At 40.1% G+C, this 13852-nt stretch overlaps 1 protein-coding gene across 4 annotated transcripts in view; it reads left to right on the top strand.

Moving 5' to 3' along the window:
- Nucleotides 1-13852, top strand: part of BRAF (B-Raf proto-oncogene, serine/threonine kinase) — a 61290-nt gene that overhangs the window by 26331 nt on the left and 21107 nt on the right. For all 4 annotated transcript variants that reach the window (XM_039361772.1, XM_039361781.1, XM_039361791.1 and 1 more), the window contains exons 4-8: nt 3182-3285; nt 3828-3930; nt 6440-6588; nt 7767-7886; nt 13378-13537. In XM_039361772.1, the coding sequence (XP_039217706.1) occupies nt 3182-3285; nt 3828-3930; nt 6440-6588; nt 7767-7886; nt 13378-13537 (636 nt within the window). The remainder of the gene's footprint in view (nt 1-3181; nt 3286-3827; nt 3931-6439; nt 6589-7766; nt 7887-13377; nt 13538-13852) is intronic.

Genomic DNA, 13852 nt, shown 5'->3' on the forward strand with positions numbered 1-13852 from the left:
ATGAGTGGAGGACAGAGGAGCCTCTTAAAGAAGAAGTTACAGGTCTGTGAGAGCCAGAAATCTTGCTTGTTTGTAGGTGACCACACACTTATTTTCCACCATAATTTGCAAATAAATTCTTTCCAAATCAAACAATGTGATTGTCTGGATTTGTTTCCTCATTTTGTCTCTCATAGTTGAGGTCTACCTATGATGACAATTATAGGCCTCTCTCTTCTTTTTAAGTGGGAGAACTTGCACAATTGGTGGCTGACTAAATACTTTTTTGCCCCACTGTACCTCTAGTTCATTTCAGTGGGAGAATTGAGCACATGTTTAACTCTTTCCATGAAGCCAGAATAACTTAGCTGTACTTGACTGTACTACAGTCCTATAGATATCTATTCAAATGACAAATGTCTATTCAAATTTAGTGAGATTGAATTTCAGATATGCAATATAATTTTAATTGGATTTGTGTCTGTTGTATTTAATTCTCAATTGTTTTAGTCTATTATTATAGTTTTAATATGTCTCATTTTATATCATGTGCATGTTACATTTTGATCTGTTTTGGGGTAGGGTAGATATAGTGCTATATTTTACAATGAAGGCTGGGGGTTTTTTTACAACTCCTTAATAACTTAACCTGGATTTTAAAATGATTTTAAAATATTACATTATATTAGAAGGGAGAGTAATAAAGTTACAGAGTGATTTTGCTGTCTAACTTAATTTTTTTTACATCAAACTTCTAAGTAGTTAAGTATCTAGAGAAGCAATCAAATAAACTAAAGCTGTTCTCCAGTATTTGGGAATTATGCTCCAAATTCCTTAGTATGAGAATTGATCCAATACATTTCTAATGTTATGTTTTCAAGTAATAATTTTACTGCTTGAAAACCAAAACTGAGGTTCTCCATTTAGGATTTAGAACTTCTGTAAATGACAAAACAGTTCTCAAAAAACTGATATATATTCAGTTATATGATGTGTATACTTTGTGATGCAATAGTTGTTTTTCCAGATTAAAATTTGTTTCTTCCCATTACTAGGATCTAAAATAAAAGCTAAGGAGGGAAGATGTGCCAAAAGTAATTACTAAGAAGGGTATTTTGCAATTGCAGTGTACAAACAATTTCTTGAACATTAGAAAATTGTCTATGCAGCATACTGTTAGTTCTGTCTTCTGCAATACTCTGCATATACCATTGCTGTTCCCAGCGCAGGATTCTTCTCTTGTCCCCTAGAAGGAGGCAATATATAGTAGCAGCTATGATGGCATGTAGTAAGGAGGTGGATTCCCAGGAGGAGGAATCACCTTGGAAGAATCACCATGTGCATTTCTTGGCTGAGGGCCTGACAGTAGCAGAATGATGTACTAGTACAGGGGTTCTTAGCCAGCAAAGCTGAGGAATTCTGGGAATTGAAGTCCACAAGTCTTAAAGTTGCCAAGGTTGAGAACCCCTGTACTAGTAGGAAAGATGTAAACAGTAGGGCAGGCAGACTGAGGGTAAGTGGTTCTAGGAAACTTACTTTAAAAAAACATGTTTTGTTTTCAGTAGCTTTGTATTGGAATCTCAGCTGTTAAGATTTCAATACTTGTAAGTTATGTTTTGCATGTAGATGGGTATGAGGTCTATATAGCCAACATACCTCAGAGGAATTTATGTCTGGAATAAGTGATTGAAACTACAACAGCAGGACAGCATTGTTAGCTTTTCTTCTCCTTTTATCTTCTGAATATCCTGTTCAAAGGGTAGAAATCTCAGTCTTCATAATTATGTAAATAAGTATACAGTATACAAAATTTAAGTCCTAACAGGCAATCTACTCTGATTCATAAATGTGCAGCCTAGGAATCTCTTGATTGTCTCATTGCTGCAAATGGGCCTTTAGAGATAAATAAAATTCTGGTAAAGCATTAAAGATAAAATGTTTACAATTTGTCCTTCAGTTTAGATTAATGAAGGACTAGATCCAGAATATTAATAAAAATCCAGGTGGATAGGGAAAGATCCTCTCTCAGATTTTAGAAGCCATCTTCCTTTCATATTATGCTCTGTATTTTATATCTTTTACAACAATGTGGTCATTTAGATATTTTATTCATACTATTTGTATATTCATGTGCATGTGTGTTATTATAGTATTATTTCCTTATAGCAAATAATTTAAAATTTGAGCAAAAGGGTTTGGAATTTTAAAAGTTAAGGAAACTATTTAAAGGAAAATAATCTTTTGAACAGGTATAGAAGAATAAAAAGATTATTGCTATAGTTACATAAAAATATTTTCTTTCCTCACATTCTCAACAGTTAACGGTAACTAAACAATTTTTATTATAAACCGGCAAGTGCCTGTTCACAACAAAATTTTGCAAAGTTTTCAGATTAACATATTTTCTCCTGCATTTATTTTGTCTCATGAGTTCAGTCAAATGTATGTAGGACTGACATCTGAATACAAGTATGTTCCGTTTTCCTCAAGAATAAGACTCTTGTTTAATCCTTAATTCTATTCAGAATCACCCAGCTGGTTTTTTTCTTGAATAAATAAAATAGCTTCAGAACAAATATATGTAAATAGTGATAATGACAGTGGGTTTGTTTTGTTTTGTTTTGCTTTGTTTTGTTTGCAAAATGATTTACAGGATGATGGTTTCTAGTTATTTTGTGTTCCAGCAGAACTGAAGAAAAATACATCGTAAGACATTTAATATATTTTAATCTTATAAGTAAGAAGGAAAGAAATGAACATAAGTCTCTTAAAAGGATGTTTGTATGAAATGTCAGCCATATCATTTGTTGTGTACTACAGGAATATTTAAGAACTTTGGGAAATGTATACATTATAGTAATGATACTGATGGGCAATAATTACGCTTTGGGAGTTTTTGTAAACCATCTTCAGGAAGCATTCCAAAGAGCTCACAAAATTATTAAGATCTGACATATTCTCAGAGAGGTTTTTCAGGTATCTGTTATGACAGAAAGAGTTTGATTCTTTATATTCTTTATATTCAGAACCAGATTCCTAAACACTGTTTGGTCAGAATTCTTAAAACAGAATTCTTAAAGCTTGTAAACATTAAAATATGTAAATTTCAAGAGAGTACATTTTTTTTGAGAGTTTAGAAATATCTCCCATGATACTACACTGAAACCTAAAGCAGTGATTTTTTTTTTTTTAAACTTTGTAGGTTCCAGCACGATGTGGAGTAACAGTCCGGGAGAGTCTAAAGAAAGCTTTGATGATGCGAGGTCTTATCCCAGAGTGCTGTGCCGTTTACCGTATACAGGATGGGTATGGTTTGATTGTAGTATGGCTTTGTGGGTGGTGATCATTTGAGAGAGAAAAAATGCTAAAGGGTTTGTTTCCAGGGGTGTCTGAGAATATTAGTTTTCAATATTTCAAAGCAGACGTTTTCACAAATATGAGAACTTCCCAGTACCAGCTGATGAGATTGTGGGAGGGCAGATGGTAGGAGGAGAAGAACAATTCATTCTCTGGATTCATTAGTTGATTTACTGGAGGATAATTCAGTATGATCTCTTCTTTACACTGTAGTGTAGCAGCTTCCAAATTGTTTCTCTCTCTCTGGTTTTCTATAGAGACTAATCTGGCACTAAACTAATGCATTTTTAGTTCTGGAGGAAATTGTCATTTGACCAGAATGAAGCTTCCTTTTTTAAAAAAAAAGGAGCTATATTAAGTTTCTATGAGGAGAGGGCTGGGAAATAAACACTAAATATTTGGTATCTCCATCTTCTGATATGCACATCCTCATCATTAAAATTGGAGTTTAGAAATTGCATTTAACTTCAAAGAACCTATTTACACTGTAGGGAAAAGAAGCCCATTGGTTGGGACACAGACATTTCCTGGTTGACGGGAGAAGAACTACATGTGGAAGTCTTGGAGAATGTGCCTCTTACGACACATAATTTTGTAAGTCTTCTTCTCTTATAATATCTGCTGTTCTTTCACTGACTTTCGCAACTTTTAAAAATCACATTGGTCTTAATCTTTCCAAGCAAAGTATTTATATTCTTTGTGATAACTTCCAAATTGCAGTCATAGGGCACTCATGATCTTGTTTTCCAGTATCAGGTGTTCTTGAAATATAATCATGGTTCACACACTCCAGTTGCTTAGGATTACACCATGTGGTTTACAAACAACAATAGCTAACTTCAGCCAAAACAAGAAGGTTATGGTAGAAAAGTCATACTATGACCTAGCAGGCTAAGAAACACAAAGAAAACTAATCTTTGGGAAAAAAAATCTTGAAAATACCTAGGGAAATAGACATGTTGTCAATGGTTATCTAAAAGAAGGAAAGTTGAAGGTGTGTGCTTCTTTTGGTAGGGAGTTCCATTATCAAATGCTGTCACTGAGAAAATCTTACTTCTGGCCATTATTATATTGTAAGTTGTACCCACCAATAGAGCTATCAGGAAGGTCCTTCCAACTAACTAGTGCATGAGTTGGATAGTATTTGTGGGAGAAAATCTTTAAGTATTAAATATTTGATACATAAGTTCTTCATAGTTTTTAAGCTACATCAGACATGTCAAACACAAGGCCCCGGGGCCGGATGCGGCCCGCGAAGTGGTTTCATGTGGCCCACGAAGCCATCCTGGAAATAGTGAGGGAACGGCCCCCTCTGCCTTTGCTCTGGCCCAGGCCAGCTGGGAGCCAATGTACAATTTTGTGGTGGCCATCTATGCTAAAACGCATTCAGTCTTAGCTCCATAAGCCCCCCCCCCCCGTCATGGTCTGAGAGGAACAGTGCGGCTCCTCCAGTGGACCATGCCTTGGCACTTGTCCTGGTCCCATCCCTTTCTGCCAGAGACTCTCAGATCTGTCCCAATCCTGCCCAGGCCCCCACAGGCACCCTTGACGTGAAGGATGTAGAGCTGGCCACACCCACCCAATAGGCCACACCTACTTCATCCACGCCCACTCAGTAGACCGCACCCATCCTGGCTATACCCACCCAGCCCGCTGAGGCAACCACAATGCTGATGCAGCCCTCAATGAAATTTGACACCCCTGAGCTACATCAACACTTTAAATAGTAAAAAATAATAATCAGTACAGCATTTTCTAGAACTACCTGGTTTTATTTAACTAAACGTTGGAAATTGTTTTTTCTGCAGTAAGTCCTACAGAATACAAAGAGTGTCTAAATTTGAGAATATGCCATATTCACCATTTACTTAAAAAAATGAATCTATAGATATAACTTCATATAAATAAAACGTAAACATTCACAGTTGTTAGAAAATGTATTAAAATGTGTAGAGGTTGGTCCAGTTTTTGTTCAGTTAGAGATTTATTGAAATATACAGTTAGGCTGCATTTTAAAAAAATGTCACTATTCTCATTTTTTACTTGTTTAAAATATAGAGTTCTATGTAAAAATACTTTACATTAATATTGTTCTTTTTAGAAGAATCAATAAGAAAATATTGTGCAAATGCATCAGTTTAACTTTTAATACAGTAAATATTGATAAATATATACAAACAGAGTAAAAGGTTTAAGAAACATTGATATAGGTGAAAGTAATGCATTTGGAAAAGCATTGTAAATATAAATAATAAATAGCAGGAGCTAATATTTTTAAAGATATGAATCCTTCATTGTAATGCTTTTTAAATCTCTTTGTTTTAACCTTTTCAGCTGGAAAAAGTTAAGCCATTTTTAAATACTGATTCAGTTAAAATACATTTTTTCAATATTTCCTGTTATTAATATGAGAACTAATAACAGTATTGGGTCAGTTTCTTATGTCTCCATTTTGTATGCCGAATTAACAGCAGAATTAATTGTGAAAGATTGTTGGGTGATTTTTCCCAATTTCTTTTAAAATTTGGAACCAGAAGGACTCCCTAGTTAGAGATTGTCACACTTGGTAGAAATAGGTACCAATTTGCTTGCAATCTGGCTAACATAATCTAGAGGTACTATAATTTATAGTGTTTACATTTAGCAGAATGTAATTCTGCCTCTGCATAATATTCAGGTCAATTCTTATATATATGTTTCTCCCACGTAAAATTGGAAGTCTTGACGATGTTTCGATCTTTGGTTGTTCAGGTTTATATATTCGGGTTTTCTCCCACGTAAAATTGGAAGTGTCTTGGCGACGTTTCAGGCTGGTGCTTTCGGCTTCGTGCTTCTAGGAGCAATGTGTGGTTGTAGCTGTTTCCTCCTTTTAACTGCCAGTTAATTGGAATTTTTGGAGTTGTAGACTAATACACCTGATATGTTCTGGGTTCTGAGTAGTTGCTTTTAGTGTTTCAACCACAGACTATGATCTTCACAAGTGTACTATTTATAGAGTAACATTGAAATGAACCATAATCAGAATAAAACGTAAACAGTTCTTCTTTGGTAAGATCATATTTAACAAAATAGGACTTTATCTCTTGTTTTTTTGATGGCGTAGGTACGGAAGACATTCTTCACTTTAGCGTTTTGTGATTTCTGCAGAAAGTTGCTTTTCCAGGGATTCCGTTGCCAGACTTGTGGTTACAAATTTCATCAGCGTTGCAGTACTGAAGTGCCACTAATGTGTGTGAATTATGATCAGCTTGAGTAAGTAATTGGAACCCCTTTGCATTTAAATGCTCTGGCCCTAAAGCATAGATGTTTGCCAGTGCAGAACTCTAGGAAAATTTATTGAGATATAGTGACAACTTTTGTAATACGAAAGGAAACTATGTCCTCTGATGATGTCTTTTCCATAAGGAGAGGTGCCTGCAATATAACTGCGAGCCAGTTTGGTCTAGTATAAAGACATCAGACTAGAAACTAAGTTCTAGTCCTATTAGTCACTTTCTGTCATCCCAATTTATTTAACAGGGTTGTTGTTGTGGAGAAAACAGGAAGAATAAGGAGTATTAGATCAGCTTGTTGACTTGAGTTGTTTATAAAAATAATAAAGATGGGATATAAATAAAACAATACTAAACATCTGACTGACTGCGATGAATCATAACAATAAAAAGAGTTGTGCAAATCTAATTTAAAAGGGATCAAGTACAAACATGTTTTTGTATCATAAAAAGATTTATATTGGACCCACTCTACTCCAGCTACTGTATATTTCATATGCAGCGCTCACAAAATCCAAGGCAGACAAGTCCATAAAAAGTTGCATTCAATAAAGGGTGACTTGCTAGACCAATAGTTGTCATTTGAAAGTCTTTGTATAAAATAAGGTTACATTGGCAAAATTCATTTATGTAATTATTTATTTATAAAATTCCTATCCTGCCTTTATTCACCACATCATAAAATAAAAGCATTTAAAACTGTTGTGGCAGAAAAAGCTGAGTTTTAATACAGGGTTAATATAAATACTGAAAAAAGCTTAACTTTCATTCTTAGAGCACAAAGATTTGTTATGAAAAGAATAACGTCTTTTCTTCAGATTAATTTGAGGAATAGTCTTAGAAAATCAGAAGCTGTGCTTAAAAAACAAAATGTTTATTGATGGTATTTCTGTGATTTAATAAGCACAGGTATACAGAGAAACAATACCGTAATTAACTCATATATCCATTCAGCTGCCAGCTTATTCTTTAGCAGAGGGGATTCCTTTATTTTATACATCTTGTTCTCCATGAAGCTGAGACCAATAAAATTATTTTAGAGACTTGTTCATTTGGCAAAAGAGAGCTTTAAAATGTGCATGGGGTAATTTATCTCTATTACAGATGTAATGTAATATTTTCTTCCTCTTATGTTATTATTTTTTTCTTGCTCCACAGTTTACTTTTTGTTTCCAAATTCTTCGAACATCATCCAATACCACAAGAAGAGACCTCTGTAGGGGAGACCACACCAGCATCTGGATCATACCCTTCAGTGGCCCTTTCAAATTCTTCTGTGTACGTTTTTAATTGGCCATTTTAATCATATTAAGATGTTATTTATAAGTTGCCCTGTTCAAAATCCTGTTTTGCATCTTGACTTGGTAGATTGTGGTTTGCTACCTTTGTATTTAAAAGTTGAGCATCTTATGCAGAATTGGCTTGAAATTGGGGACTTTACGGAATATTGGTGTTTTTGAAAATAAAATCTGAGGTTGCAGGAAAAAATGGATTAATACCTCACCCTGAACACCTAGATGACCTCTCCCAGGATTTCATGCAGATGTTGAGTAGGATAGGGGAAAAGACTGAACATTTAGGCCAATGGTTCTCAACCTTGGCAACTTTAAGACTTGCGGACTTCAACTCTCAGAATTCCTCAGCCAGCTTTGCTGGCTGAGGAATTCTGGGAGTTGAAGTCCACAAGTCTTAAAGTTGCCAAGGTTGAGAACCCCTGCTTTAGGCACTCCATACCAAAGTACCTGTGAGTCTGACCTCTTCCTACCCCAACCCACCCCAGTTATCAAGTGCATCTGCCTGCTCAGATAAGAGCAGAACTACTATCCCTCAACTCTTAACTCTTGTAGGTGGTCCAGAAGAATACTGTAGTCAACTGTATCAAAGGCTTCTGAGAGCACTAGAAGAAAAGGAGTGGTCACAATATCTCCAACTAAGCTCTCTCCAATTGCAGTTCCACTCCTTTCTCAATAACTAAGTGATAGCGAGTAATTTTCCGGTTTTGTTGCATTCAGACCTGACCTCCACCACTTTCCCTTCTCTCAAAGAGTTGTTGATTATACCCTGGATCCACTTTCTACATTCTTTCCCTGCTGCTTTTAGTAACCAGGTGAGACAGGGTTCAGATTCCCAAATAGCAGAGCCAAGATCACAGAGGTCTTTGCCTACCTCCTGGGATCCTCTCTCAAAAGTGTGAGTGTTTTAATTCACCAAATGTTCAGTCAGGCCAACATCACTTAGATTGATTGGATTTTCTGGATCATCCTTCCTCCAGACTGTTTTGCACCCTTTGAAAAGTGCAGCTGCTTGACATTCTGCAGGCACAATAAGGATTGAGGAGTAATTACACTTCATTATTTTTATTGTTACAAGGTAGGCTGTCTTGCTCACGTCCACTTCTTCCCGGCCAGGCAGGACAGACAGGATAGACAATCTGACAGGCAGATGGCCAGACCCAGACAGCAATCCCAGGACAAGCGGCCCTTTCGGGGGAACAGCTGACCATTCCGCCGCTCCAGGTGATTCTCCAGCGGTCCCTCCCATAGGGGGCAGACTCTCTCTCTTTGCCCACCAGAGGGAGGCCACTACCATGGACGCATGGGTACTCAACACCGTACGTCACGGCCTGTCCTTGGAGTTTGTCTCCAACCCCCCAAATCGATTTCTCTCTTGTCCATACCCCCGGAATCGAACAAAGAAAAGACTAATGAACGAAGCCATTCAACATCTACTAAACATACGGACCATAGAACTGGTGCCAGCAGACCAGAGAGGTTGGGGATTTTATTCCATCCTCTTTGTCATCCCCAAGGCATCAGGGGGATGGAGAGCCATTCTAGACCTCAAAGGCTTGAATTATCATTTTGCATACCACAAATTCAAGATGCAAACGCTCCGCTCCATCTTGGGAAGCGTAAGAAAAGGGGACTTCCTGACGTCTGTCGACCTCACGGAAGTGTACCTTCATATCCCCATCTCTCTCGCCCTCCGTCACTTTCAGTACAGGGCACTACCATTTGGCCTATCATCGGCTCCCAGGGTATTTACCAAGATCCTGGAGGTTCTTGCAGCTCACTTAAGGATGGTGCCAGTCAGAGTCCAATGTTACCTGGACGACATATTAATCCAGTCATTGTCCACCCAGTCCGCCATGGCAGATCTCGATCTGGTGATATAGCTGCTCCAGGATCACGGGTTCTCGGTAAACTTCCCCAAGAGCCATATGGTTCCCACAACAAAGCTGTTACACCTCAGGGCCATCATAGACACGGTGGAGTGCCGGGTGTATTTATTACAGGAGCGCTGGGACAGCATAAGGGAGTCAGTCCTCCAATTACGCAGGGGTCAAACAGTAATTTTGACCAGTCTCTCCCAATTGTTAGGGAAGATGATCTCGGCCATAGCGATCATCCCGTGGTCCAGGCTCCACTCCAGGGAACTTCAGTGGTTCCTGCTCCCCTTCCAGAGGCTGAACCTCAGTGCCTCCCAGCGAAGGGTGAGACTCCCACCTCAAGTATTGCGCTCCCTCACATGGTGGCTATCGCCCGCCATGCTCAGAGGGTCTTACTTCAAGGAACCGGATCGGCTCGTGCTAATGACCGATGCCAGCCTGTTCGGCTGGGGAGCGAACCTTCACTCACAGTGGGCACAGGGCCGTTGGTCCCGCTCAGACCTTCGACACAACATAAATTAGCTGGAGCTCCGGGCCATACATCTGGCCACTTTCACAGCCTGGTGGCCCGGCGTCACGTATTGGTCCTCACGGACAACATGGCTGCCAAAGCCCATGTAAACCAACAAGGGGGCACCCGATCTCAGACTCTATTGACCGAAGCTCTCCTACTGGGCTCCTGGCCAGAATATAATCTGGCCTCCATCAAGGCCAATCACATTTCAGGGGAGGCGAACATTCAGGCCGACCTCCTGAGCAGAGCAACGGTAGATCACTCGGAATGGCGCCTCCACCCAAGGCTCTTCAGAGAAATCTGCCACCATTTCGGCCTGCCGCTTCTGGGCCTCTTTGCATCCCCGACCAATGCCCAGCTGCCTTGATTCTTCTCCCAGTTCCCCTCTCTAGGGGCGGAACAAACGGATGCTCTTCGGAGCCCATGGCTGGAGGGCCTGCTTTATGCCTTCCCCCCCTCTCCCTCTCCTCCCGGTGGTAATCCGCAAGCTTCTTTGGGAGAGGGAGGAGATGCTCCTAGTGGCCCCTTACTGGCCAAGGAGGCCTTGGTTCACCGAACTGGTGAGCCTCTCCCTTGCAGATCCATGGAGGATTCCTCCGGACTGGGTCTCGCTCAGCCAGGGGACCATTCTACATCTGGACCCCCAATGGCTCCAGCTAGCCATCTGGCACTTGAGCGCTCAATCTTGTCACGGGAGCTTTGCTCACCAGGGGTCATTAAGGTAATCCAGGCTTCCCGTCGCCCTTCTACTAACTGTATTTACGAGGCCACGTGGAAGAACTTTTGCTCCTGGTGCTCGGGTCGACACTTGTCACTCCCGAAACTCACAATTCCCCATATCCTGGACTACCTGTTAGACGGCCTGGAGAAGGGATTGGCCCCAAACACATTGTGCAGACAGCTGCTCTTTCCACAGTACTTACCTGTGACTCTGCAGGGCCCCTGGGACATCACCCCTTGCTCTGCTCATTCCTCAAGGGTGACACTAACACCAGACCCTCTATAGTGCACAGGTACCCTTCTTGGGAGCTACCACAGGTCCTTCAGGCTCTGATCAAGTTGCCTTTTGAGCCCCTAAGAACGTGCAACATTTGCTATCTGTCCCACAAGGTTGCATTCTTGGTGGCGATCACGTCGGCGTGACGTATTTCTGAACTGGCAGCGCTCTCTATGCGGGATGACCTGTGCATCTTTCACCAGGATCAAGTGGTCCTTCGCCTCGACCCTACTTTTCTTCCAAAGGTCAATTCCCTTTTCCACAGAGCCCAGGAAATAGTGCTTTCGGATTTTTGCCCTAACCCATCGCATGAACTGGAATGGCAATGGCATCTACTGGACATCCACAGAGCGCTCCAGTACTATATTTCACGGACAGCGGCATTCCGCAAATCAGAGGCCCTCTTTGTCTCCTTCCATCCTTCTTCCAGGGGTCAGAAGATTTCATCTTCCACAATTGGCAGGTGGATTAGGGCGTGCATTGCAGGGGTGTACCAAGCTGAGTCATTGCCAGTTCCTCGATGGGTTACAGCCCACTCTACACCGAGTGCAGCTACTTCCATGGCCTGGGCCACTCAGGCATCCATTGAGGACGTCTGCAGAGCGGCCACATGGTCTTCACTTTCTCCTTTCATATGGCACTACAAGATCGACAGGTTTGCCTCGGCGGAGGCCTCCTTCAGGAAGAGGGTTCTCAAACAGGTTGTACTTCAAAGTGCCACTCAGGACCGGTCTACTTCCCACCCTCAGGGACAGTAGGCTTTGGTATGTCCCATTGGTGGATTATCCATCTCCAGTGCTGGAGAAGGGGCGTTGTCTTACCTGAACGCCTTTTCTCAGCACGGAGATGGAGAATCCACTCCCACCCTTGCAGGTCATTTAGGCCTAGGGTTAGTCTTAGTTTAGTGAGCCACGTCTTGCTGTCAGTCAATGGCTACGCTCGCGTCAAGACTGGGATCTCTATGGTCCAGGATGGGCGTGGCAACTTTGTCTGACTTGATCTGATTGGGCAGGAATACAGTCTAAACCCATTGGTGGATTCTCCATCTCCGTGCTGAGAAAAGGCGTTCAGGTAATACAACGCCCCATTTCAGCCACCTGCTATTACTGTCTCTCATACATGGAATCAAAGATCATATAATATATTGGCCTGCTGAATGAAATAGCTAAAATACAATTCCAGTTTTGTTTTTTTTAAAAAAGTCCTCCTATTCCGTACATAGTCAAAGTTACAAGTGACATTATATATCAGTTATGGCTTTTTTTTCCCAAGATGAGCTTTATCTCCAATCAAATGCACCACTTTGATAATCAAACAATATTTGATTTCTGAAGAAAACTGTCTGAGACCAAAAAGTGTTTCCTAATAACTTCTCTCTTTTTATCAGAGAATGCACAATATTTTTTATCATATATGGTCTCACCACCTTGTTAATTCAACAAATCATATTAATCACCAGTAAAACCCCTCAGTAACTTCTCTTTTGACTAATGTGTGCTTTGGTTCCACATTTTGGACTACTACTAGTAAATTTCATGTCCCATGGATTTGTATTTTACATCTATGTATATCATATGTTTGTAAATATTTGTATCTTAGATTACAAATGCAAGAATATTGGTGTATTAGGGCATCCTATATTTAAAATCTCTAGTCAGACAATTGAGCAGGTGAAGGAATAAGTTTAACTTGCATTGGAGTGTTCGCCAACTGTCTCAGTAGTACACTGGTCAAAAGCCTGTAAAATGAATGGAAGGTTATCCAAAAGATGCTTTTTTATCTGGACTTTCTTGTTTTCCTTTGAAGACTATTCGCTTCTCATCCAAGAAGCTTCTTCAGTTCAGAGCTGAAGAAGCTTCTTGGATGAGAAGCAAAACGCCTTCAAAGGAAAACAAGAAAGTCCAGTTGCCTCGTGAAAAAGCATCTTTGGGATAACTATGACCTGGATGACTCAGAATCTCCATAGACATTTCGCATGGAAGGTTCTTACAGTTGCTGTGAGATTCGGAACAGAGGGAATTGTTTTTGTCACATCTGTAAAACGAAGCCCTGCAAATCTTATATATTTTTAATGTCTTCACTTTCTCAGCCCACCAATTCTCCCCAGTCCGTCTCCTTCAAAATCCATCCCAATACCCCAGCCATTCCGACCTGCAGATGAAGACCATCGAAATCAGTTTGGTCAACGTGATCGCTCATCATCTGCCCCCAATGTGCACATCAATACAATAGAGCCGGTCAATATTGATGTAAGTTCCAAACTAATCTTTGTCTTTATAATTAGTGTATTTAATCCTTTATCCTGAACATCTGGAGACAGGTGTGTTAAGAAAAATTCTACAGACAACTAAGTACTTTCTTCCAGTTTACAAATAAAATCTACTTGCTGTTTTTCCATAGTGGCTGTGAAAAATGTAAACAAGACTTACTAGTCCAGGAAATGATCACACCGACATACACTCTCACCAGCCTCTGAACCTGAGAAGATTTAGCCACATACATTGCTAGAATTTAAGACTACTTTAGAACTCATGTAATCATTCTTAGTTTCTTGCATATATTAA

This window comes from Crotalus tigris, unplaced genomic scaffold (genome assembly GCF_016545835.1).
Source record: "Crotalus tigris isolate CLP2741 ecotype Arizona unplaced genomic scaffold, ASM1654583v1 scf7180000017588.1960692, whole genome shotgun sequence".
NCBI classification, from domain to species: Eukaryota; Metazoa; Chordata; class Lepidosauria; order Squamata; family Viperidae; genus Crotalus; species Crotalus tigris.